Below are 27,641 nucleotides of genomic sequence, written 5' to 3' on the forward strand. Positions count from 1 at the left end.
GGACATGTCGCCCCAATTTTAACCAAATGTGGTTTTGCCCTTTGCAATTATGCTTGCACCATGCACGTTTTCGCGTTTTCCATCTACAAACGCGGTTTTAAGTCTGTCTTGCCTCCTCAGATTTTAGTTTGGCCCCCATTCCTGAATTGACAAACAAAAAAATATGAGGGGCGTGGGTACATCCACGCCTCCGAATTTCCAGTACGCACATTGAAGCTATTTTCCATTCCGGGTTCACGCCTTCTGGCTGTCATTTATTTCTTTGCAATCAAATTCATACTCGTTGTCAAGTCATGGTTTTTATATTCGTTGTGATTACTGCTCAGCACCGATCACAAGGCGCGGAGGAACCCGCTCACGCGGAGGTCATAAACGTCTTTTGTCCGTATTGAATAGCTCCGTCGGGACCGATATACAACTGGGTGCACAATATAGTGGAATTTAATTAGTCAGTTTCCTGTCGTAAAGTTAATGGTTCTGACTGCGAGAGCAAAATCAAATGACATAAGTGATCCGGGTGTAGAGAATAGCTGCTATTGAAAACGATCAGATAATTAGCTCTGGGCCTGTCCTCACAAAAGATGCCGAGAAAGCCCTTGGGCATGGCTGACCAGACAAAGACAGGAAACGCATTCTCCAAGGCTCCCGGAAAACAGGTTTTGTGTGACTTATTTTAAAGCTACTGTTAGATCCTAATCTACAATCCCTATCTGCCAACAACTGAGAGGTAACCCAGACTGCCCGTTATAGGATCAATTCTCTTTCATTGTCACCTTCATCACAAAAATTTTGTTGTGGTTTTCTGGAGTCACATTTGTTATGCTTCTGTGATATCTAATACAATTCGATATATCAGGGAATTCCTGAATTTGTATGCATTTAGTTTGTCTTCATTTTTCACAGGCTTTCCTTCATTTTCCACCACTGAATTGAATCAAGATGCCATTTCAGCGAACGATATGAGAGACAGCTGCTTCGGTTCAATTATGCATGCACTCATCGCTCGAACCGTGCCTTTCAGTTTCTGCTTTTTCAATGGGATCAACTTTCACAACCAGCTCACACGAAGCGATCAGTCATGGCGGATCCAACAGGCGCCCTGGCTGACTGCTCGAGGAGGGCACCTTGACGCGGCCGTCTAGGGACCGACGCGCTCAGCGCGTTTAGTAGCGTCAAATATCGACAGGGTCTCAAGTCGCAGGCCGCTCCGACGCTAATATATTGATGGCCCGGCTTCCTGTCTTCTCACGCCGCGACCGACAATTACAGCGGTATGTCAATTACCGTGTCCCGGCCGCCGCGCGACCGCGTGCAAACTCCGCCCACCGCTGAGGAGCGGAGGCGCTGATTGGCTGCGCGCGGCCGGGCCGGCTCGGCCCGCCCTCTGCCGGCCGCGCCGCCGCCGCCGCCGTCAGTGTACTCCCGCCGTTTTTGCTCGGGCGCACGCGGCGCGGCGCGGACACAGCGGCGGACAAGCGAGGCGGACAATTGCGGCGGACAGTGCCGGCGGCGGCGGCGGCTCCGGAGCGCGGCTGACCCGAGCTTGACCGGGACACGTCTGGACGGCGATGTGGCGCTCGGCGGCGGCGTGGGCCGCCCTCTGCCTCCTCACGGTCGCGGCCAGCCTGGCGCGCGCCGACGCCAGTAGGAGCTCCGGCAAGGGCAGCAAGTGGTGGTAAGTGAGCCGACGCCGGCGCCGGTCGCCAAGCGACTGTTTGCGCCCGTCACGCCACTCTCCGCGCTGTGGATGCATCGTTTGTTTAACCGATTCCTCATACGGGGCCGTTGAGAGACGGGTGCGGTCGTGACTTAACCCAGCGCCGCACGCTCGGTAACGCTGCGATAAACGTCTCAGCAGGCTACGGATTCGATCGCAAATATCTGATAAACAGACTGCGTCGCACGTCACTCACGGACGCAACCTCCCCCGGCGCCCGGCCCGGCGAGCCGTCCAGCCCCGCGCCCCCCGCCCACTGGGAGGTGGCGGAGTCCTGCTCCATCCCGCGCCGCCCTCTTGCTCCTGCTGCTGACGCGGGGAGCTGACGCCCCGACAGTGTGTGCCGCTGTCCGCGCTCCCTTGCGCGCCGTCACAGGGCAGGAGAGCACATCCATCTGCGCTGCGTCTGTCACGCCCTTACCGTCCCGATCCGGGACACGACCGAAGCGTCCCACCCCACCATGGTGTCGCGTGCGACGGGCGCCGTCCTACTCCCTACACAACGATTCTCAGTTCATCGACTCAGTGTGTGCCGTGTTCCCCGTTCTTGCCCCTATTCGAGATTACTAACCGTTAATGAATATGCCCTCGAGCTCTTCCGTCACCTCCTGCACTATGCGACACCACCAGCCCTGCAGCTTTTACTCACACCACCAACCACATGTGCAGGTGCATGCGCGTCTTTCTCACATGGAAGCTGGCTTCACCCCTTCATGAGTAACACTTGCATCTGACTGCCCCTCCTTACACCCGCCAGCTCACGCTCTGCATTCTCCTCGCAACCCATGCAAATGTCCGGGCCCCCTCCCCACGTGCAAGCTTTCTGTGCACCCCCATCAGTGCCACGTGCGGCCGTCTGTGCCCGCTCCCACCCCGCTCCCCACGTGCGGAGCCGCCTGCACGGCGTCCACGTGAGTCAGAGTCGCGCCAGTCGCCGGTCGCCGATACACACGGACACGGTGGTGGCCGCCAGACGCGACGCGGACGCGTCTCGCTGCCCGTTTACGTTTGCCGGCGGGCGACCGGGCGACCGCATGACCGCGCCGCCGCCGGTGTCTGCCGCCGACACGTCCCAGGCGGCGGTGCGCTGCTGCCGGCCGGCAGCCCCGGGGGCCGCGTGTCCGAGCCGCCCCTGCAACACGCGGGCGGCCCAGCTGAGGTCGGTGTGGTCACAAGGCGAGCGCCGGCGCCGTCGGTGCGGGTTCGGGCGTGCAGTGTAGGTCTGTCGGGAGTGTCTATCTGTGGAACTGGGTACTGATAAGGACGCCGGAATTCGAGCTAAATCCAATGCTAGATCAGTGTTTATTGAAAACAGATCCCGTTATGTATGTGGTTGGCTCCGCGCTGGACTGCCTCACGAACCGCCTCCGTATCCATGCGTTATCTCCAGCCCGTGCTCACCTCCACCGAACCCAAGCTTGACCGTACCAGCGTCACCTAAGAGTCGGCGCCTTCCACCCGTCCCTCCCACCGCGACGTGCCAGACTGTGCAGCGACGCCGTCCGGTGGCGGCAGGCTGTCTGGACGGGGTGCGAGTGGCCGTTCCGTCGCCACCGTCCCACCGCCGCCCTGCAGACCCTGGAGGACACGTTGTGACACCTGTCGGGCGCCGGCACGGGCCGCGGTGCGTCCGTCGCGCGCCGCCCGTCGCGCGCGCCCGCCGCTCCGACGGCGCTGATCGGCGCGGCTGTCACCGGGCCGGTCACGTGCCGCGTGTCCGGCCGCCGCGATGCGCCGGATAAGCCGGCCGGCGGGGGGCGGCATCAGAGCCGGCCGGCTTTGTCATTATCGCCGGCCGCCGCCGCCCTGTTGTTGGGGCGCAGCGGCGGCGGCGAGTCTCGCGTCGGGACATGGTGTCCCGACCGAGCTCGGGGCGCCGAGCAGCGCCGCGAGCGCCGAGCTCGCGAAGCCGAGCGGCGTCCGTATGGGACGCACGCGCCGCCGCCGGCTCGCCAGCGCCGCCGCCGACTAATTGGTGATTAGTGACGTGCAGCCCGGCAGCGGGACCTGCGCGGCCGGCAAGGCGGCCGCCCCGCGAGCTCCCGGGTGCGTGTGTTTACACCGACCTGCGTGAGCTCGTCCGTCGAGACGCTCGGCAAATAAGCCGATCGGTCCGGGTCGTGCGCGTGGCGATCCCTGCGCGCAGAGCCACTCGGCCTCCCACCACCCGCTGTCTAAACAACACATCCCCTATGATTATTAAACAGATCGCATGTTTTGATTAATTAATCGTTGTTTATGATTAATAATTGGAATTAATAATGTTTTGCGTGGCATGGGTACGACAATAAATCACGGCGGGCGTGTGCTCCGTGCAGTCTTGTCCGGGTCGTAGACGTTATAGATATGTCTGCCTGAAATGATGTTCTCAGCTGGTAAGACTCGCGCAGTACGCTTAGCAGGCTTGCCCTTCATAACGCAACAGCGGTTGATTTGTGCAGACTTGACGTCATCCGTCTGGACAGGAAAGAAAAGCAGGAGACTGCCCGCACGGGACGTCTCATTATGCAAGGGCTCCGTTACGCGGAATATTGCGCCGCCTTCGCTGGTACTGCAGCGGGAAAATTCAATGCGTCACACGGCACACGCGCCCCGGCGTGCGTCACCCGTCGGAACCGCACCACGTCACGCGTCACTCGCGCGGCACCGTCACGACATGCTGCCGCGGCGGTGAGACGCGGCAGCATCCAGGAAATGTCGCCGACACCACCGTGCGGGCCGGAGCCGCGCCGCGGCAGGCCACCACTCCGGCCGCCGAGAGTTCGGTCGAGGCTGACGCCGTCTCACGGGATTGGCATATTGATGAGCGAACGGCGGTCTGCTCTCGTTCTCGGAACGCGGCGGCGGCGCGGCGCGCTTCCGGCGGCACTCACAGCGTGGGAAGCGTCAGCCGCGCCGTCCGCGCCGTCCGCGGGACACCGGTCGGATGCCGGCTCAGGGCTCGCCTGGTCCCTGTGGAATATGGATGGAGATCGGGGGACTTGGAGATCGGGGAGATGAGCGGGCTGTCGGCGCCTGACATGATTGGAGCTGACGACATAAGATGCTGCGCTCTTCGTTCCCGTCCGGCAGTTCAGGAGAGCGCCAGGTCGCGTTCTCCATTAACTGGCCCGGGCGACACTTCGCTGTAAACGTGCAGATCCAGTAGTAATCATGTCATATCCGTACAATTGTTGTATGCCCAGTTGCTTGACTCAGGTACATGGCATCCCTTCACACAGGGCGACATTTTGGCTGCATTGAACGAATATAGGTTAGAAGTTATGTAACTCCCGGTCACTTATTCGTAAAAATACATATGCTACATACCTTTTGCGGCCGACGGTGTTTTGCTTTGAGCGATACCACGTTTCAGGGATAGTGTCACCTTTGTGATATAAGCTTATCATCCATAATGTTATATGGCAGCGCTTATCACTCTAAATGATTTCATACAGTGCACCTGGATTACCAAGAACACAGCATAAGCACGCCAATGTGTTTTTTTGTGATGTCCAAAATTTCCGATTAGTATTGTCAAAGGCCCCCGACGATGCTTGTCTGTCGAAGTAGCCAGGTCATACTATGCTTCAAAGAAGCTTCAGGCAGGATCGAGCCAAACATAGATTCAAGGTAGGACAAAACTGTAACTACGAACTCCGGCGAAATTTCCGCAGGACTTCAAGCATGGTGACGTCATGGGCGCGGTCACCGATAGGCAGGCACCTTCCAAGTCTTTTGCATCAGCTGGCAGCCAAGATTCAGAGAATCACAATGCTTTGAAAACCGCATATTGATCGACATTAAGTTTACGAACTCTCTTCCTTCAAGGTTCCACGAAAAAATTGTATTGCAATGTTGACAGAGCTGAAATTTGACAAAAGATTGGTGAAAACAGAATACAAGTGACAGAAGAAAACAGATATCAATGTGGACAAAAAGTGAACTTAATGTTGGCTGCGTGAAAACAATTTTTCTAAATCGCTGGTTCATGCGGAACATTTAAGCTTTTGAAAACAGTCATGGAAAGTGCCTGTAGTCTGATCGACCACCTACAACTCATGACGAGTCATGCGTGTACAAGCAGATGCACTTCGTTTTAAAGAATATTAATTCCGGTTTAGAACATTAACATTCGGTTACAATGCTTGAAGCTGTCCCGTATATGCCTTTGCGCACATCTTATTCACGCTCTATCTTTTTTTGTCCCACCTTTTAACCTTTTGAATCTAAGGTTAATTTATATTTTCAGGCGAAGTACTGGTCCAAAATTTGACTCCGTTTTGTGGTCCTGTCTTTATGTCAAACGATCTCACACACCACTTTTTGTCGATATCCTCGCCACAGCTTATTTGACATCTCATCACCAATGCTCACAAAACATATTGATAAAACTGCTCACACGGATCTGCACGTTTTATGAAACATAAATATATATATATATATATATATATATATATATATATATATCACTAAAACGGGCATGACGCAAAGCCTATAACGCACACGACGCAGTAAGTCCTCAGCATGCTGGCATCCGCAGTCACTTCCTATAGGTGTGCAAGGCCAAAATACCTTTATGTTTTGTTGTGAGCACTAGTATTGAGCCATGAAATTGTAAAACTAAAATTATCGTTCAACTCGTGGTCGGCCATTTATACTGTGCGATCTTACACCATCACTATCGCACCAAAGGTGACAGAACACTTATCGTTCAAGGCGCACCGCACCCTCCTACTTTTATGTTTGGCCCTTTGAATTGCTGGGCAAGTTCCAATTAGCGATGTGTATACACACGACTCGCTCTCACTCTGGACTTGCTCTCGAGATAGCTGCACAGGGTTCTGCACTCATGCGCGGAAACTGGGGTCCTGGACATGAAATTTCCGCAGGATGTTTATATCAATATGTTCACGCTCTCGCCTGGAGTCCACACACGCGTCAATCAGAAATGTCGAGTTGAAGATCGTTTGAGATCACCATGTTCGGCCCACATGAAGCCGCCTCCCCCTCCCCCCCCCCAGCGTGCCATTTATGCGTCCCAGCTTTCCCAACATATCATTCGCGTACGCAGAGTAATGGTAGCTTCCCAACTATGCTGCGGTCGCCGCTTCACCTGCTCTCTAGTTGGCTTTCTATATGAAGTCCCTTCCCTGCGCGAATCAGCTACCCAACGTACACCAAAAGTTCACCACCTCCTCAACCTCCTCCCCCTCCCCCCCCCCCCCAGTGCACTGGAGAGATGATGGAGGCAGAATACTGATGGAATGTAGTTTTCGTTCTTCATCTCCGCCTCCCAGCATATCGGTCGCACGTCCAGCAGTCTCCCCAGTGTATCGGCCGTGCGCCCCGCAGTCTCCCCACTGTATCAGCCGTGCGCCCCGCAGTCTCCCCAGTGTATCGGCCGTGCGCCCCGCAGTCTCCCCAGTGTATCGGCCGTGCGCCCCGCAGTCTCCCCAGTGTATCAGCGCGCGCGCGGAGCGACCGTCCGTCAGTGGCGCCGTCAGCGGGGCGGCAGGGCCGGCCGTTGGTGCGGCCCAGGCCGGGCGCCCCCGCGGCGCGCCCGCTGCGTCGCGCCAGGGGGCCGTGTTGGATTCATTACCGCGCGGCGCTGATACCCTGGCCGGCCACTTGGCTGCTGCCCGCCGGCGCCGGACCTCCGGAGTGGTGCCGCGCCGCCTCCGCCCCGGGCCGCGGGAAACTGCGGGCCGAGGGGAAGCTGTGGGCCGAGGGGAGGCTGTGGGCCGAGGGGAGGCTGTGGGCTGAGGGGAGGCTGTGGGCCGAGGGGAGGCTGTGGGCCGAGGAGAGGTTGAGGACTGAGGGAGGCTGTGGGCCGAGCGGGGACTGTGGGCCGAGCGGAGGCTGTGGGCTAAGGAGAGGCTATGGGATAGGGGAGGCTGTAGGCTGAAGGAAGGCTGTGGGGTGGTGTGGTGGGAAAACTGTGGGCTGAGGACGGCGAGACAAACGGCTGCTAGAAGCGCAGAGGTTAAGGCAGTAGAGCAAGAAGACGGCTATGGGCTCTGGTACAGAGGCGATGGATAACGGTAGTGTTTACGTTGGCGATACATGTAGGTAGATATAAGAGAGGAGGCCGAGGAGCAGCGGGCCACATACACTTTGGAAGGCTTTGAAACAAGCCATCCATCATCAGATGGAGGCACCTTACTGAAAAATCGGCCTAGCCAATCACGCATCAGCTTCGAAGCGCACCAAAGCAGCATGAATGAACTCGTAACAGCAGAAACGTACACTTACCAAAACTCGTGCGAAACAAGTGTGTTAAAAATTAAAGTTAAGAAGAACCATTCGCGCATCAGGAAGCTGCCACCTCCTCGCATCAATGAAAAGTTTCCGACAGTCTCATTCCTCGAAATCCAAAATAACGTAATACTGCGTACGGTATCAATGAAATTTAGCGAGAAGTCTTCCATTCATCCAAATTTTAGATTTAAATATTTCAATTTGAAATGCCCCGCGTTTCCCGGAAGCTCAGGCCACGGGATGCTAAGCAGTTGGCAGCCGTCGGCCGAATCCCAGCGGATCCCACTCAAGACAAAGTTCACCGGCCACAAAAGTGAGCCGTCCAGCTTAATTTTGTCCATATTACTCAGCGGGATACCGTACATCTAACAGCATCCAGGGGACGTCAGGGGCACGGAAGGCTTTCAGCGACATACCCACGCAGCGTCAGTTTTCGCCGGTGGGATGACGAGGTCTGATCGAGAAGTTTTCTCCGCCCGCCCGGGGGCGGACGCCGCTTCCTGTCGCGACGCTTGATCGGATGCGGCGCTCCGATACCGTCTAAAATAAGCAAGCCTCTTGGTCAAGTTGGCCCCCGGGGATTTGCCGGCCTTTCAGAGTCAGAAACTTGAGCGGCGACTGAGGTCTCCACGGAGGGACGACCGCTGAGCGACACGTCTTGAAAGCAAGCCGATGTGAGGCACGGAAGTCCTTTCCAGACCAAAGCCAGCAGGGCGGATGACGACACCGGGCTGTGTGAGTGACATTTGAAGCGCGCCAGCGAAGCATGAATGAACTCGTACCAGCAGAAACTTGCTCTTGCCAAAACTCTTGCGAAGGAAGTGTGCAAAAGGTAGGGCGAGCTATTCGCACATAAGTGAGTGCCGCCCTACCATACGAGAGTACATCAGAGAAAAAAGATAAGTCAGCAGGAATGTACATTCATACTTAATTTAAGGGCTTTCCGCCACAGCCTTTACACCCATACCGCCAACTTTGCGAGGGCGATGAGTTAGTACCTGGATGAATAAAACTGGTATGAAAATGGGTACAGTTTCAGCGATTTTCACATGCCCAGCCCTCCCATGAGTTGGCCATTTGCAAATATATGCCTCTGTGTAAAAAACGCCCGTCACGCACAGCCAGGTACGTAGGAAGGAATTCGTAAAGCCGTGGTGGGAGGGGAAGGGGAGATTTTTTTCAGAGATCCCACAACAGGAAAAGCCACGAAGCTTTGCTTAGGAGCTCCAACTTCGCTTCTCTTTTCGAATTTAGGTCTTTTAACACTTGTGGCACATTGCAGATCCACGAAGATCTATTGGCCGATCCAGGGGCTCCATAAGCCTCTGCAAACCTCGTGAAAGTTCGCTCAACGCTGCTGCCCTTTGATTTCCTAAGGGAAGTATCCGCAGTATAGAAGTTTAGGCGTTCTTCGGACGCCTGGGCTTACTTGGGCCTGGGGTCCGATAAATACTTGCCAACTTTTGCCTCCTGCTGCGTCCGGTTCCCATAAGCCGCATCGTGCGTCAGCGACTGTAAATAGGAACTGCTAGAGAAGCTCATTTCCACAGTTGCCCCTTTTCGTGTGGTAAGAAGCAAGCGAGACCCACTCGACGCCCTCCACTCAGCAGAATCCTTTCCAGCCAAAACCCCGTGGGCTTTCTCACCGAGCTCGTACCTGTTCAGCGTTTCTCCGAACGTTGCTCCAAGCGTTCCTCCGAAAGTTTCTCCAAGCGTTCCTCCAAACGTTTCTCCAAACATTCCTCCGAACGTTTCTCCAAACGTTCCTCCGAACGTTTCTACGAGCGTTCCTCCGAACGTTTCTCCAAGCGTTCCTCCGAGGCGCCCGCCGAACGTTCCTCAAACACCGGGCCGGCAAACACGCCTTGCCGCCGTCGGGAGGAAATGATTATCGGCTTTAACGGAGGACCGTGTTTGCCGTCGTTCGGCCGCGCGATGACGGCCGAGTCGTCACGAGCGCACTTCCGGCGCCGATGTTTGATCGCGCGGCCGGCGGACAGTGGCGGCCGGCTGCCGCTGCGCCGCGCTGGCCGCCGTCGGGACGCTAACGGCCGTTATCGCCCCATTACGGCGCCGTAATGGCCTGCTGGGCGCGGCAGTCGCGACAATTTGAGCCCTCTGAGCCCTCTGCTGGGACTCGGTCAACCAGCGGGCGGCGCGTCTGGGCACGCCCTGGTGAGCCGCGCCGGGCTGGCCCTGTCTTGGTGGCGTGACCGTGAGACATTGTGCTCAAGATCTCACGCTCTCGGCGAGGCATGCTCATAAGATTTGCTATCGAGAGTGCGAGTACTCCTTTTACGAACCATTGTAAAATTATAGACAGGTGAGCTGGCGTGTCTGAAAGAGCCAGGCTCGTAGCATCGGTCCCGTAGACACGAGACCTCCACCAGGCCGAGTTGCCCTCCGACTTTCTATCTACTTTACCATGAGTGGCTCGCTTACCAGTTGTTAAACAAGATTAAAGACCACATGTGACCAGTCCTGACATGAGTTACCCGCTGGAACAGCACCGCACCAAAGCTAAAACCCTCCTTTCCAACCCAAATAAACATCTTTGGAGTCTAGGTTCGCCTCTGCTGCCCTCCGAGCTGGTGCCACCCAGCCAGCGGCTCCCTGCGGGCGCGGCGAGCCCGGCGCACCCGCGGCCGGCGCAGACCGCCTGGCCCCATTGTCGCCTCCCATTCTGCGCGCGCGGATTAGAGGGGGTTAATTTGGCGCGGCCCCGGCCGGTAATAACACAGGCTGCCCGATGCGGGTGCCGATACCAGCTTTGTCCCGCTGATGTATGTATCTGTTTTGTATCATCCTGTCGTCGCTTTCAAATTCTGTTAGCTGAGCGCGGCGGGTCGCCAGGTGTGTGCGACCGAGTTTATGAGAGGTGCACTCGGCGCGAGCGGGGGACGGCCGCCGGCGGCCCCGTGGGGACCGGGCCGCTTTGAGCGGCGGATGTCGCGGCCAGATCAGCCGCTGGCTGGCCCGGCTAAAACACGTCACAGCGGGGGTAACCCTACCGGGGTAAGCTGTCCGCCGACAGGGCCCACCGCGTGTCCCATCTGCTCAGGGAGAAGTCCGCAGGGAGAGGGCAGTGGTGCGGGGAGCAAGCTATTAGGGCTTGTCGTATGAACAACAGTGGCAAGTTCTTTGCACCGAGCACTCGTCTGACAGGGCGGGAGAAAACTCTACCGAAAACGCGTTAGCGCATTGTTAAGGGTGCTACACATGTGTTACAGGGCAGCTCCAATATAACACTAGTGGTCTGTGCCTCCGTTGACGTCATAGTCATGCAGACTGTCCCCCTATATGGCGGCCTGTTTCCAGGGTCATAGGAGCGAGCTTGCTGTCCGAGGCCCGCAGACTGCTGTCGGTGTATGATCACCTCAGCGAACTGATCGACTTTAGACCAAAACAGCATAATCTTGCGGCCAGCGAGATCGTTGTTCATCACAGAGGCAGGATCAGATCGTCAGAGCAACAATCACGCACTCAGCTGTCGGAGCCACTCAGCCTGCTGCGGCGCTGCCAGCGCCACAGTCCACGAGCACCGCACAGCCCGACCGCTTCCCAGCCGGAAGCCGTCGGGCGGCAATGGCGGCGGCCGCGCCCGGCGGCCCCGCTGCAGCTGGGCTGTGGCGAACGGGGCGGCTGACGGCGCAGCACGCTCGCCCCACCCCCGCCCCGCCCCCGGCGGCGGCTTTTCCTGCAGGTGGGGCCTCGGCGCGGCGGCCCCTCACGCACGGAAGACGGCCGCTGGCGCTGCAGTGCCGGCATTCCGGCCTTTGCTGCGCTGCCACCATGCTGAGGAGCGGAGCCGCGCGGTCTTTGGCTGCCATGGCGCAACATCTCCGCTGCGGTCTTTGGCTGCCATGGCGCAACATCTCCGCTGCGGTCTTTGGCTGCCATGGCGCAACATCTCCGCTGCGGTCTTTGGCTGCCATGGCGCAACATCTCCGCTGCGGTCTTTGGCTGCCATGGCGCAGCATCTCCGCTGCGGTCTTTGGCTGCCATGGCGCAACATCTCCGCTGCGGTCTTTGGCTGCCATGGCGCAACATCTCCGCTGCGGTTTTGGCGCATGGCGCCACATCTCCGCTGCGGTCTTTGGCTGCCATGGCGCAACATCTCCGCTGCGGTCTTTGGCTGCCATGGCGCAGCATCTCCGCTGCGGTCTTTGGCTGCCATGGCGCAACATCTCCGCTGCGGTCTTTGGCTGCCATGGCGCAACATCTCCGCTGCGGTCTTTGGCTGCCATGGCGCAACATCTCCGCTGCGGTCTTTGGCTGCCATGGCGCAACATCTCCGCTGCGGTCTTTGGCTGCCATGGCGCAACATCTCCGCTGCGGTCTTTGGCTGCCATGGCGCAACATCTCCGCTGCGGTCTTTGGCTGCCATGGCGCAACATCTCCGCTGCGGTCTTTGGCTGCCATGGCGCAACATCTCCGCTGCGGCCTTTGGCTGCCATGGCGCAACATCTCCGCTGCGGTCTTTGGCTGCCATGGCGCAACATCTCCACTGGGGTTGTGATGTCCTGGCGAGGCCTTCGCTTCGCTTGAAAAGCCGTTGCTTCACCATTGCCATCGGTTTGACGGAGTCATGGGTTCGCTGCGTATGCGTGTCAGATCATGCGTAGGTGCAATTGCAGATCAATTTAGATTACTGCAGCTGAGGGAGTCTTTGCAATACTTGTATCGCTTACTTCATTGTTGATACCATTGCTTTCATACGAACCGCACGGAGTCGCGGCACAAAAATGAACCGGCGTGGGCCATATTCCAATTGGTTCACTGAGACAGTTGACGGTTTCTATTTATTTGCACTGGTTCTGCACATGCGACGCCACAGTCTACTCTAGGGCGGCTAAATTGACTTCTCTAACGTCTTCATATCTCATTAATAAATGTACATACATTATCCCCTGTACCGAATTCCACAGCGGTGTAAGCACCGGGCGAGCACCGTCGAACATGACTGCCGTGACGCCGCGCTGGTGGGAGGCCGGGGGCCAGGGGCCGCGCGCGGCGGCCGCTCTGTTCCCATGGGTGTCGAGCCCTGATTTATCCGGCGGCGACGCTGTAAACAGACGGCGGCCGCCGCGCCGGCAGTAAGTCACCGCCGCGTCCCCATTGTCACCGGGCCGGACAACAAATCAGCGCCGCGCGCCCCCCGCCGGCGGCCGCCACCCTCGGCAGGGGCCACCGGCCGCGCGCGCCGCCGCCGCCACCGCCGCCTCCGCGCCGCCGACGGGGTGTGAGCTCGAGGCTGCCCTCGGCGCTGCGGCCGGCGGCCTCCAACCCGTCGCCCGACCTGTCAAAACAGCACCGGTTGACTCTAAACGCTGATGATACACTTTATGAGCAGAGTAAACAGTAGCGAGCGCGAGCCGCGGCTTACGTTTCGCCCTGTTTGAGTATGCTAAACTGCCCGCGGTCGGACCGCGGGCGGCACGGCGGCGCAAAACTTCTGCCGTCAAACTTCGGCACTGATTTGTTTACAGTGGTGCGCACTAGCGGGAGAGTGACGGGACTCAAGGGCGATAAACATGGCAGCGTGCGCCGCTGGCGGCGGTGAGCGCAGCCGTCCCGCTGACAGGGACGCTCCTCCGGTGACGTGACGCTAAAGCTCCGGTCAGCTCAGCAGCTAATGTTCGGCCAAGTGCCGGCGAACAGTATCGTGACTAATCTGTCGCGCCGGGCGCACTCCCCGACTAAATTAAACAACGTTTAATACGTACAAAGCACTTGCCAGGGTTAATTGATTGGCGTGATTGCAGCGGATGGATTTACGCTCGCTGGGGCCTAGCAGGACTTTGGGACGGCAGCAGTAAGGATGTCGTGCGTCACTTAACACGTATTCTGCATTACGATAAGATCACGCGGGTAAAAAACAACGCCCTCGGCTAGGGTGGGCGTTAGATGCTGAACGGTCGCCGGGGAAGGTGGCACTAACTCTGCCAGGAGCTGACACTGTCCGGGTGGCGCAAGTTGTGGCTGCTGCTCGCTCCGATTGGCCACGTGCTGGCGATTGGGCAGCGGGACGGGATTTACATTTGAGATTTCTGTAGCTTGCCGGAGAATACCAAGAACCTTAGGACACAGTGAAATGAGGATAGTTATTGTTCTTAAGGACATCAATCCACACAAATCTAAGAAAAAATAATTATTACTTTTGTACGCAAATCTGTATTCTACCTTGCGGTGTAAATTACTTATGCGTTTGTAACTGAATATTTACATCAGATGATGCAGAACACGATCCACTGCCAATAAATACACAGTCATTCAACTGGCATGGACAAGAAACTGTATAGCATGCATCACGCTGAGGTGAAAACGAGTCAAAACTGCCTTGCGCCAATGTCAAGGTCCCAGCGACCCTCTCCTCGTCACCGACAACCCAGCGACACACACGATCGCTCCTGCCGTCCTCACCAGTCCAGCGCACCCGCGGTCCCCCCGATACCATCTCGACGGCCCACCGGCCGCGAGCAGCTGGACGGCCCGTCCACCGCCGCCGCCCCCCACCGCTGGCCACCCTGGCGGCGCTGCTCGGCGGCAGGGGCGTCGCGTCGGAGGGCGATGGGGGCTCTCCGCCACGCTAGAGTTACTGCGCCACTACCAGGGTGGCGCGGCTCCTCGCTTCATTAGCAGGGACAAATGGCCCGCCTGTCGTCGCGCCCCCTAAAAACGACCGATCGACGGAATGGCGATTTATTCCAGGTTAGTAGTCCACTCTGGGTTTTTGTGTCGGCTGCGGTACAAATGGCGAGGAAGTCCCGCTGCCGGGAAGGGGTAATTTATGGCAGCTGGACGGTCGCAAGAAGTCACCTGCCTCGAAAAACCGACGGCGCGAAAAGCAAACGACTTGCATTAAGATGTCAGGCGATGAGAGTTAACTGATTGGCCGGCATTGATCCGGGTTTTTGAGCGGGGTTTGAAGGCCAGACGCGGAATACTCGGACCTTTCTACCCACCGGTCGACTTGTGATGTAATAATGACCCATTATTAGGGTGGACAAGCGAGAAGCACACGCGCCCACACGCCAGGCTGGAGGTGTCAGCTGTGAGGTGGCCGGCTCAGGCAGCGGTGAGAGATAAGACAGATGGCTTTACTCTGTGAGCACTTCTCTTGGTTTAGCGACTCGTAACGCTGCGCACGAGAACTCGCGATTTGAGACGGTTCACTGAAGATATTCTGAGAACGCACGTGATTTTCGTATTACTTATTTTATCTTCTGGATATCTCTGCTCCCTTCATTTCTTTCAGGAACTTTCTTAGCGAAGCCATGGTCTGAACGAGTCTTAGTTAAACTGCGGACGAACGTAGCTCTAACGGTCCATTCAGACCGTCACGTTTGCTAGAAACGGATTCTTTCCAGCCAACGACTGTGGTCTCATGCAGTTTTCAACAACATGGAGCCTAATTCTATAGCAGTGCCGCTTAAAGTGTTGACATTGGCATGCAAGCTGTTTTTTTCGGACAGGCTCTTCCTGAACACTGCAATATCGTCACGATTCCACCTCTATCATTCAAACGTATGGCATTCCACCTTATGCTATCCATTTGTGAAAGCCCGAAGAACATGAGTGGGACTAGGTCCAGATCTCGATGGCCCATCATGGTAGCGATACAGGATTAGCATATTCCGATGGGGGAGACAACGGACTATCGTATTGGCACAAGTGGGGCTCGATATGTACATAAAGCCGCATGATACCGTGCGCAAACGATGGTTTCTCAAGTTTTGGAGCGTTTTTGAGAGTTTACACCAGTTCTCAGTCACCAGGTCAAATAAAGACATGAAGCCAACTGCACGCTGTAGGCAAATACACCGACCACAGGTCAATAGTGGATATCAAAGCTGTCTGAAGTGCAAACCTAAGCGAGCCTTAAAATTCCAACCTAGGACTGTTTGACGTCATCAAATCCCCTTCATTCCGTCATTCGTCCCGCCAACTCAACCCACTAAACGTATCTCACGACCACTAATATTCGCCACTCACGGCTGCCCCGTGCCCTCATCCGTAACGCGACTCTGGCGGCGGCCAGCCCCGTCACCCCTGACCCCGACTGACCGGCGCCTCCGCCCACAGGGGGGTGATTCACCTGGCGGAGGGGGGCAGCGGCGAGGCTGACCCGGCGCCCTCCAACGATCTACGCAGCAACCGCATGCGAGGCGGCTACCCGGGCTCGCTCTACCCGCTCAACCCGTTCAGCTCCCTGCGCAAGAAGCAGCGCCGCCTGGCGCGAGAGAACCAGGGCGTCATCAAGGCGGTGGCCAGCGGCACACGCCAGGCGGTGGCCGAGTGCCAGCACCAGTTCCGCGACCGGCGCTGGAACTGCCCGACCCAGGAGCGCATGCGCGGGAGGCGGCTGTTCGGGCGGATTGTGAACACCGGTGAGTGTCACGCTGCTGAGCCGGGCTCAGGGCAAGGCAAAGGGGTCGCAGTGTTGGCACATTAGTTGGGCTGAGAAACGTATGGGAGATGGTGCTGACGCAAGGTAGGGACTGGGGATGGATATTTTGGCGGGGACCATCACAAACTCATTGTAAGTGGCAGTAGGCTGGAGAGTAATCGGTTCAGAATGGACGTTCCCTGAGTGACTGTGGTGGACGTCCACAGAGTCAGCGCCAGTTCACGGAGATGGCCCACTTACAATCATGAAAGGAAACCATACACAAGCGTGCGTCCGACGGATTGCTGAACTGAGGTTTCGGTCGCCCTGATATCTCTCTCCTCTTGGAAAGACCCTCACCCCAGCTGCACGGCTTGGCATCCAGTCATCATGCTTCAGCAACACCCCGCCGTCACCACACCGCGGCTGGCTCTCCGCAGCACCCCACATCTCTGACCGCTCCTCTCCCGCACTCCTCCCTCTGCGGTCCCCCGACCCCAGCCGGGCACCGTCGCCTGCTTCCGCCGGCGGTCGCCCATCGCCGCTGCAGCCGTGGGAACACGTGGGACCCCCAGCCGGCCCTCTGACCGCCGACAGGTGGGCCGACCTAGCCGGCCGCTACACCTGGACGTGACCGAACCGCTGGCGCTGACCCGGCGGGGATCCTCCGCCGCCGCCGCGCCATTTCCTGCGCGCTCGCGCGGAAATGCCACGCAAGGCCGCAGCGTCGGCGGAGGTCGCGGCGCGGCCTGTGGTCGGCGCGCGGGCGTGTTAGTCATCTCCAGCTAGGTCGCGGCGGGCGACCTCTCTTCGGCGTCCGGCGCCGGCGCGGTGGCGGGCTGCCCCGGCCCGAGGCGATGTCGCATTCGCGCTCCGCTGGAATGACCAGTCCGTCAGAAATGCGCTTTTTGGCCGGCGCGCGCACTTAACGTGAATAAATCAAAGCCTTTGTCGGATCGGGAATGTCCGCGTCGAGATTCCAACACAAACGTGGGACACCAGCCGCGCATGCTTCCCATGGCTCACCAAAGGGGTTGGCGGTCTTCGCACGGCGGAGGCCGGCTCAAAAACTGGCCGGCCGCCGGCCGCTGTCAGCTCGGGCGCCGGCTACGCCGCGACCCTGTAAAATCGTTTCATTACCGGCTAATGCACTCAGCAATACCGTGCGTCGAGGAGCGGGACGAACGTGGCAACCGACTGCAAAAACCTTTGCTGGGCGCGGCCGCAGCCGCGGTCACTACACCTGGACGTGACCCAACCGCTGGCGCTGACCCGGCGCGCGTCCTCCGCCGCCGACGCGCCATTTCGTACGCGCTCGCGAGGGCGAAGCTGCGCGCGGTGGCTGGCCGCCTTTGTGCCGGCCGACGTTGAGCGGGTTTCGCGCGCCGCGCGAGGTGGCCGAGGCAGCGCGCGCTCCGGCCGGCCTCGCCTTCACTGGCCGGCGCACTGCCCTGGTGACGAGCGGCGCCGGCCAGGTGTGCGCCCTCGCCCGTGGAGAATCGACCGCGGGTAATTGTTTTACTGCAATGGGCCGGGCCGGTGGCGCGCCGGACGGGGCCGCCGGCCGCCGACAACAATGCGCCGGCCCTGGCGGCCGAGGTCAGGCCCAGCGGCACGCTCGGCGCTGCAGCGCCATCGGATAAATCAGAGTGTTTAGTGTCGAGCGAGACGGCCGCGCGGCTGCTCTGGTGGCCGGCGCGCCCTGCTGACGGCTGGCCGTCGGCGGCGGGCGCGAAACCCAGCAGGCGGGTGGGGCAGGACGCGTCCGCACGCTCGGAGATCAGCGGGGATAGCTCGAGCGCCGACCGGTCCCATTTAGAGGGGCAGCTGATGCCGGAGGGGCGTGGCTGAGCTAGCCACGGGGCTGCCATGTAGATCTCACACCGAGTGATTCTAAGGCATCCGCATTACAGCGGGGGACATAGCAGTGTGTCGCAGCGCTGGTGGACTCCCCGACCCAGCCGTCCGAGGGCGGCACCCGGTGACGACAGCCCAGACAGCGCCGCTGCACCTGGCCGGCGCAGCGGCGTCACGAACCGCTCACGGCTGGCCGCACCGCCGCGTGACGTCACCATGGCGACGTGACGTCACCAGCCGGCCGACTCTGAGCGTCGCCGTGCACTCCGTGAGTCGACAGAGCACACACCGGAGGGGCGATGACCACGGCATCGCCGGCCTCCAGGCCGGGCCGGCGCCGCGGCCTCTCCGAGAGCACGCTGTGCGTCGTTTCCGGTCGCAAGGGTCGGCGGTCAAGCCGGTCATGCCGCATTGCAAAACGCGCCATTATTCATTGTCTTCGCGCGCCAGTCGCTGATCGATGAGCAGGGCCGAAACGGATCCGACCCGCGCCGTGATGGGCGCGCCGTGACCGTCGAATGAAGAGATGAACTCATACAAATAGCGCCCGCGATAAATGACGCCCGCCGTCTAATGGCGCGGTTGAATTAGCCGGGTTACAAGTGCACACCGCGCTGGCGATACCATCGGGAGGGAGGGGGTAATAAACTGACGTAATGCTGGCAGAGCTCGACCCCGGCCCGACTACGCCTGGTGCGAGCGCGCGACGGGCTCTGCGCTAATGCTCGCTGACGGTGAGTCGCGACTCGTTTGGCTTACAGCGGTGCGATTTCCTGGGGCTTCAGGTAATTACTGGGTCTGTGCGAGAAGGATTCCACGGCATTCCAGCGCCGCTGATGCATAAGTTGCTGCAGACACACTGACTGCGTGAGGATATGCCAGCTTTGACTGAATCATATGCTGATCTCGCACGCAATAGCGCCTGTCAATGCGTATCCAATTTCGCACAAGCTGCAGCCGTTGTGCAGGCTTACCGAAAGTTAGGCACGAAACTGGCCCGCTTCGCCGAAAGTCCTTTCACCGCTGACGAGATTAATGCCGACGCTTTCCGTGTGCGTAGCTATCCCCGGCGAGGGCCAGATTCCAATCGCTGGTGGTCGCAGCCGCGTGCTCGCCGCGTCTTCGCTCCGCCGCCGCGGCGACCGCCGCCTCCGCCCCGGCCGCAGCTGCCGACCGCCCCACGCCGCCGGGAGAGGGGCCGCCGCGGCGACGACGACGCGCAAACAGCGCCCGCGATGTCACAGCGCGCCGGCCCCATTCAGCGGCGATGGAGACGTGGCGGCGTCGAGCGGCGCACGCGATTCTCCGACGCCGCCGCGCAGCGCCGTGACCAATCGCGCTTTGACGCCGGGCATTGTGGCGGCCGGCCCAGCGGCCAGGTGATGCCCCGCCGGCAGAGCGGGAAGAGCGCGGGAGCGGCCCGGCGAGAGCAGTAATTTATACCGGTGGGCGGCGCCGCCAGTCAATTACACCGTACGAGTAAATCCAAAACCGCTGGAAGACTGCGCCGCACAAAAACAGAGCCCCGCCGCCACCTGGGTGGTGCGATAAACCCTTTGAAGCTATGCGAGGCTAATTATGATGTGTGGTCGGCTCATGCGAGGCAGGGTAGGTGGGTGAGAGCGGGCTCAATGGTTCGACCCCAGAGAGAACCAGGGTAAATAGTTATTACCTCGCCGCGGAGAGCACTTTGATTGAATACCGAGCATCGGTCGGAGCACGCTGCCGTCCTGAATAGCAGTCATTCATTCGTTGAGATCATTGCGGTATTCTGCGATAAGATGTGAGCGGGCTAATAAAAATGCTCGGAGCGACGACGTCCCCCGACAGACACCGCTCCCAGGCTATAAATAATGTTTCCGCAACGACAAAACGATTTGGCGGCCATGCAACGCTAATCCACTTTAGAATGCACTCACGCCACGGTCTGCAGTACATTTGTTTCGACTGGTGCTGACAAGCTGCGAGGCAATCCTGATAGATGATCAAATGCCTTGTGAAGATCGAGAAGTCCGCTTCCCAGCGGGTGCCGATCACAGTGACACGGGCATTATAAATGATGGTCGATCGGCCGATAACAGAAAACAAGGCTTACAGTGTGAAGGAACAAATCGATCTAGTTCCCAGATCTTCGGCGATACGTCATTTCCCGTGTCCAGGCCGTATGTGTTTGTTTTGATAGGAATTCGTGTAATTTATGGTCATTGATGGAAACGCTAACGAACGTACCATCCGAAATAGGAATCTCGCCTACCAGGGGCCATCACGCAGAATGTTTGATGAGCTTTTAGACGTCCTAAAACGTCCGGATAAACACGTTTCCCCGGACTGGCTCCTTTTCACACACTCATTTGGCCACTTTTAACACGCGTATTCGGTCGGCCATTAGCCGCGTCTGGATTACAGCCGGCAGATGGACTGGGGGGATATTTGCCTCACCACTGCCCACCTGCTCCGGCCGGCCACGATATTACTAATCCAGAGGCAGCCCGGCAGGCCTGCGAGACAGTGCAGGTGACGCCCTGGAGGGGAGGAGGAGGGGGGGGGGGGGAGGGGGCACGTGCGCCAGATGGACTCCAGCCCGCACCGTCCCGACACAACCCCCAATTATTTCATCTCCTCCACGCATTCCAGCTAATTTACGACGGAAAATGGACACGGAACAATAGATAATCAGCCGAATTTGGAAACATACCCGTCCTCTGTCGCGTTTCCGGCCCCATTGTAGCCGGAGCCGAGTTGTTTTGAACCGCGGCCGGTCGGGCCGGCTGCTCGGCCGCTCGCGGACGCGATCAGCTGACATAACGCGATCCGATGGATGCAACCAGCGAGAGAAATTCCGCATGTTAACGTCATTCCTCTAATCTAATTAGATAAGATCGAAGAGTTTAAGAGGCTATAAAGCCGCGCAGACCCCGGGGCCGGCTGCTGATGGGCGGAGACGTGGGCGCTGAGACAGAGAGGGCCACCGGCCGCCCCGCAAGGACCCTGTGAGCCAGCCCGTGCCGACCTGTTACCAGGATCAGGCCCCGCGCCTGACGTATGGGAACGTCGGGCGTCGCAGTGTCTCAGATCGTCACAGCGTGGAAGTGGTCGGGTGGGAGGCCGGCGGTGGTCTGAGGTCGTGGTCACAGCGCGGAAGTGGCCGAGTGGCAAGCTGCCAGTCGGTCTAAGGTAGTGTGGAGACCGCGCCTCACGAAATCGGCTTAATACAGCTCATAAGCTGTTTTAAAATGTTGCGTTGGGGCTATAGGGGAGTGCGGTAATGTTTGATAGGGAAAAACTACGCTCATTTTGATGCCCAAACGCCTGAGGCTATTAATCAGTATGCGTGATGCCGTCGTTTCATGTCACTGTGCAAAACAATCCTCACCACCGGGATTTTCCTTGTCACGTGATTATCTTTCCTTGCGTTGCCGCTGGCACTCCATGCTATTTTAGCCCGTCTTCCTTTCATCCATCGGCCGTTCTTGCTTTCCTGTTCTCTCACTGAAGTCATAGTGATGTAAATTAGGACGCTCACAGCCTTTTGCAGCATGCAGCACTGCCTTCACCTGTCAACACGGATGGAGAGTCGGATTGGCGGGGCCTCCCATGGCGCTGATCTCCTGCATGGCCTTTTGATCCAAGCGTGGCTCAACCTCGACCCGCCCCCTGACCTGCTCCAATCCCAGACACGGTCAGCAACCCGTCTCTAGACTGTCAGTGACCCGAAAATAGCCCAGCCGCGACGGCATACCCACTTGCGACGCGTCTGTCATTCTTAGATTTAATTAACTGATGGCCCTTCTGGAGACCGCCTGCAAGCTGTAGACAATGAGCCCCTGACCCAGCACTGCCCCAGGCTTGACACACTAGGAACCAACCTAAGTCGCGCCTGCCGAAGCCCAGATTGCTAACGCACCCGTCAACTGTGACCATCTCCGCTGGCCTGCCCGGTAGCCAGCCAGGTCGTCCGCGGCTGACCCGCGTCTGACCCGATCGACTCGTTGCAGCGTGCCGGGAGACGGCGTTCCTGTACGCGATAACGTCGGCGGCCGTGACGCACGCCGTGTCGCGCTCCTGCTCGGAGGGCAGCGTGCGCTCGTGCGCCTGCGGCTACCACCACCGGCAGGCGAGCGGCCGCGACTGGCAGTGGGGAGGCTGCTCGGACAACATCCAGTTCGGCTACCGCTTCTCGCGCCGCTTCGTCGACGCCAGCGAGCGCGGCATGGACATGCGCTACATGATGAACATCCACAACAACGAGGCTGGACGCAGGGTGAGCTGGGCACCAGGGGAGGCAAATCCCCCCCAGCTGGATAGTTGGGAACTCGGGGTGGTTCTTGCAGAACGGATATATATATATATATATATATATATATATATGCATATATTATCTGGTGCGTTTCTTACAGCGTACCTATTGCCATCAAGACTTCTTTTCTATAGGAGTTCCTATAGCAAAATATATCAACATATGGTGTTTCATGCACTCCTTGCTTTTCCGATTTCGTCACAGCAAGCCTTAAGGTTGACATATGAAACATACTCGTGTCATTCAACCGCATGGTAGATGAAGTGTGCGAACGGTAGCACTATCTTTTCTATGTCATAGGCGCAATATACAGTTAAAGGACCTCTGCGTAGTCGGCCGCCAATTTTTGGTCGTCTCCCCAAAGATGGCGCAGTGAAATATGCCCATCGAGCCGCAAATGCTTGCGTGAATGCGACTGTCGTCCCGGCGTCTCCAAAGCGCTTGATGATAAATGCCCGGGCCGGAAAGTATGTCATAACTCCTGTCCCTCGCCATCATAACTCCCGTCCGAGTTCTGGTCAGCTCGACCGAGCGCGCCCTTGACCCCCGAGCCATTCCCAGACAGCCCACTTTTTCCGCCCGTCGACTCGCGTAGTGCTTTTTCAGAGAAAACGCATTTGAAGAATCCCAGGTGATGGAAAGGTATGGTGCGCGTGATGTGGGAGCGCGCGCCCGGACCGCCGCGCCGACACTGATGAATGGGAAATTCAACAACCGCGAAACCTGTCCGGCGCCCGTTTCACCTGGATCGATCTTGGCGCTGCTTTTTACAACACCCGGCGCCGACGTTCCCAACATTGATCCGGCGCTGGTTGTCGTTTGTCTCGGAGCATTTGTCACAAAATACCGACGCGCCGGCGGCAGCGTGCTCAGTCATTGTGAATGAACAATAGCGCATCGCGTCTGCAGCGGCGGCGCCATCCATCTATCGGTTGCAACATCGTCCACGCGTACCGTGGCGCGCCGGCCGCGCACGGGCCCGGGGACGCACTGCGCCGCGGCCGCGCCGGTCCGGTCCGGTCCGGTCCGGTCCGCGCCGGGCCGGGCCGGCCGCGCCGCGCCGCGCCGCCGCCCTACACACGCGCCGCTTCGATCTGACAACTCCACGGCCGGAGAGATCGGCCGGCATCGCTGCTATCGCGCCATCGCCAATTGGATCGGCCGCCCCGCTAAGTGCCATGTTTTGGTCGGTCGGTACCGGCCATGCGCCGCCAGACGAATGTAGTCCGGTCGGGGGGGGGGGGGGGAGGGGTAGGCCGGCCGTTCAGTGTTTGCACGCTGCCGCGCGAGTAATCACCCGCTCATTCGACTCTCGTGTGTGTCCTCTCCGGCCGCTCAAGTTTTGTATAAATGCTCGGTATTTGCTCAGTCAGAAGTGGAGACTCACTGTCGAGTGGGTCGAGTTTGACGTGCAGAGCCGCCGCCAGATCAGCCTTGGAGGGGTGGTGCAGTTTGACGATGCATGCCCGGCTATTTTTCATGCCGGCGTTTGTTATTGTAACATGGGTGAAGAGGTTAATAGGACGACCAGCGTGATGTATGACGGGTGGTTTATTATGCACAAATAGAGCGCAGTGTGATTTAACCGCTAGAAGCCAGTCACCCAGTGTTCCCCTTTTGTTCGCACAGCGCAGTCGCGCGCTGGCGCGTTGGAGTCGCCGTTTGGTGTTAGCGCACGCGCTGCGTTGAGCAGCCGGCTGCTCCAGAAGCATCCGCCGCCGGCGGCAAAAAAAAGTCCGCCGTTGCCACACATAGTGACGTCATAGGCTTGAGGAGGGGCTCATGATTCAGATGTGCTCGGCGCGCTCGGGCTTACTCACCGTGCCAGCCCGGGCCATTAAACGATTTCGTTACCGGCCGCCGCTGAATAAGAGCCCACCGCCGACCCGGCCGGCACAATGTTAGCAGGTTTCACCGGGAATTAACACATTGTAAAAATATACGATCCCTCGGTCCGCACCTTTGACTGGGGGCCGTGATTTCTCACATTCACCGCGTGTATTTTTCATTGGAGGAATTCCACCTCCTTTGTGCGGCCTTCATCTCTATCTGTGCCGGGACCAGCGGCCGAGAAGCGTGCAAATCGGTAAAAATAGCGGTCTAAAGAGACGTTAAGGCGGTCAGACAGCCGCTCATTTGGGGCGGCCGATGCAAAAACGGCGCTGGGCGGCGGCAGCGGCGCTGTGGTAGGTGTGGGCAGCCCATCCTCGGGCGCCGCCGGCGCCGCTCGGCCGGCCCAGTTTATTAAATTTCCGCTGCGGCGCCCAGCCGCCCGCATTAAGACATTACCTTCAAGGTGGCGGCGCCCCGGCCGAGGGAGCGTGTGTGGTATCGCGCGCGTTTTTATTAATGGCCCTCCGCAGGGAAAGACCGGCAATGGTTAACACGTACCTCGCACGCAAGCGGGTCAAATTATATATTCACGGGCGCCCGTGTTCGTCCGGCACTTTATGGCGTGTAATTTGGGGCATTCAGACGGAGCTCAAGAGTCAATGATTACTGCCGGGGCGGCATTAATTCAATTGTGGCCGAGTTGGCGCGGCCAAGCCGCCCCAGAGCGCTCGGCTAAATTATGACATTATCATGACTGTATAGTTTTACCGCCGGTCACCGAGGATGGGCTGTAATTAATACTCCGCGCCACACAAAGAGTCAATATTTGCGTAACATCTGGTCGGGCTGAGAGCACAAAAGGATAATGGTCCCAGGGGACCACCGGCTGCTTCCACCGCCAGCGGCTTGGCGAAATTAAAGCCGCCGCCGCCAACGGTCTGATAGCCGCAAAATCCGTGCATTACACAGTGGTAAACAGTGCATTACGCCGGAATCAATCCGGCGGCCGAGCGCACTGTGGATTAATGACACCAAACCGCGGCCAAATACCCGTTTAGTCGCCATTAAGCGGACAAAAGGTCCAGTTCTGCAGCATCATGGATGGTGCGCCCGACGGTGATCAGCGAGATGGCCCTACACCGGCCAACATATCATTACACCTCCGCGCCGCTATGAGAATGCATTTTAATGCGTTTGAAAAATATTCGCCTGAATTCTTTCTCACACCGATGGGCGTGGAGATATGATTGCAACCTGTTGTGGAGCAAATGGTCCGTTCGTTTGCGAAATTCCGGCCAGTCATGCGGGGTCTTTGCCAGCCGTGCCGTCCGCCGGAGATAAACGAAGACAAACCACGCTGATTTTCCGAACAATCCAGCGCTGAGAGCTCTGCATCGCATCACTCATTGTCGCCACCACCCTGCTCGGACAGCCTGGGAACACGCGTTGCACTCTTACATGTCATTTTCCCGTGACTGCTCTCTGCAGCTTCGCCATCAAAGTCCTCGAAATGACTTCGGTTTTTGAAGCCGCGACGCGCACGTAATGCGCGCGCCGCAGATAGCGCACCAGATGAGGCTGCTAATTTCAATTATCCGCCTCGTAACAACGGCACTGCGTTTTGCATAAGAACTGCATTAGTCATAAATCGCCCTGGCCGAGATGGAACGCCTCACACTTAGAGCAGATAATGACACGTTGGGCGGGTGTGAGCTGAGCCTGGGCAGCGGGCGCATCCGAGGTGAGAGGGGGAGAGAGACTGCACACTGCGTTCAACGTGCCCGCCTAGACAGAGCGGAGCGCCGCCCCGGGTCGCCTCTCACGCGCAGCCTTTCCGTAAATCACGCGCCGCGCGCAAAAATGGCGCGTCGTTTCCGCGTCACGCGAGCCGCTCGGCGTTTTTCTTCTTTTGTCAGGCGGCCCCTGCCGGAGAGCGGCAGTTGACGGGCCGCCCTCCGTTTAGTGGCGGCGAGCGCGGAAAAAGATGGGCGACGCGGCGAGTGTGACGCTTGGCGCCACCGCGGCCGCTCGTGACGGTGTGGCGCGGGCAGGCCCGGCTGGGGGGTCCGTCGGAGCGCGCTGTGACGCAATAGAGCGTGTGACAGCCCCTTGAGCGCCCCATGAAAACCACTTACAAAGGGTGGCCCTCACAGGCCGAGGTCCTTAGACGCCAGTTCTAATGGCTTCTAGTACGTGAACACATTCATCGGTGTTTTCTAGCTTTTCGCTGGCAGCTACCTGTTGTTTTAATGCTTATTTCTCGACTGCAACCACCACCAGTTTTTGCGATTTAAGGCAGGGATCGCCATAATTTACCATTCTCTTGTACTTTCGTATCAACAGCCCTGCTGCTTTACGTTACGCTTAGTCACTTAAGCGCACTCTCCACGTTGCCGACAGTCAAGCAACCAAAAGTCCTGTCTTACCGCAGGCCGCCTTGCCCATATAATCAGTAGCAATGAGACTCAGGCTCCCCGGCTGTTTACCACCACTCCTCACCTGGCCAGTCCCCCAGCAGTCTACGGTGACAAACCCCACTCGGGACGGCTTTCCAAACTCCCATCAGTCACCAGGCGGCCACCTCAGCTTGCGAATGACCGCGATCTCCGTCCGTTTCAGGCCGTTTCGAGCGAGATGGTGCGCCAGTGCAAATGCCACGGAATGAGCGGCAGCTGCGCCGTCAAAACCTGCTGGATGCGGCTGCCGTCCCTCCGCCAGGTCGGCGACCACCTCAAGGGCGAGTTTGACGGCGCCACGCGCGTGCGCGTCTCCAACGCCGTGCAGAGTGTGCGGCGCTCGCGCCGCCGGCAGCGCTACAACTTCCAGCTGCAGCCGCTGAAACAGCACCACAAGCCGCCAACGCAGAGCGACCTCGTCTACTACGAGGACTCGCCCAACTTCTGCCAGAAGAACCAGCGCCTGGGCTTCCCAGGCACGGTGGGCCGGCTCTGCAATGACACGTCGAGCGGCCTCGACGGCTGCGAACTCATGTGCTGCGGCCGCGGCTACCACACGGAGATCAAGGAGGTACTCGAGCACTGCGAGTGCACGTTTAAGTGGTGTTGCGACGTCAAGTGCAAGGTGTGCAGGACCAAGAAGGTGGAGCACCGCTGTTTGTAGGGCGCGCGTGCCGCGGCTGGCCTCGTGCGCAACTCGGGGACGTAGGGGCGGGGGGGGGGGGGGGGTGATGTCGTGCTGGGAGCTCCGCCGTACTCGGTGGGGTGTTTGCCAAAAATCCGCCGCCGCCGTCAGCGTTCCACACGCACCGGAGCCGAGCTCTGTCCCGTCGGAAGGCCGGCAGCCGGCTC

The 27,641-nt window shown here is 58.6% G+C and overlaps 1 protein-coding gene across 1 annotated transcript; it reads left to right on the forward strand.

Annotated features, from left to right (window-relative positions):
* Positions 1–1,469: 1,469 nt before the first annotated feature.
* Positions 1,470–27,488, forward strand: LOC119105920 (protein wingless). The gene is made up of 4 exons (XM_037229482.1): positions 1,470–1,675; positions 16,043–16,347; positions 22,199–22,464; positions 26,953–27,488. Exons 1-4 carry the CDS (start codon positions 1,569–1,571, stop codon positions 27,451–27,453), a joined length of 1,179 nt encoding a protein of 392 aa, XP_037085377.1. The 5' UTR covers positions 1,470–1,568; the 3' UTR covers positions 27,454–27,488.
* Positions 27,489–27,641: the final 153 nt, after the last annotated feature.

Source organism: Pollicipes pollicipes, unplaced genomic scaffold (genome assembly GCF_011947565.3).
Source record: "Pollicipes pollicipes isolate AB1234 unplaced genomic scaffold, Ppol_2.1 Scaffold_6138;HRSCAF=7277_pilon_pilon_pilon, whole genome shotgun sequence".
Lineage (NCBI taxonomy): Eukaryota > Metazoa > Arthropoda > Thecostraca > Pollicipedomorpha > Pollicipedidae > Pollicipes > Pollicipes pollicipes.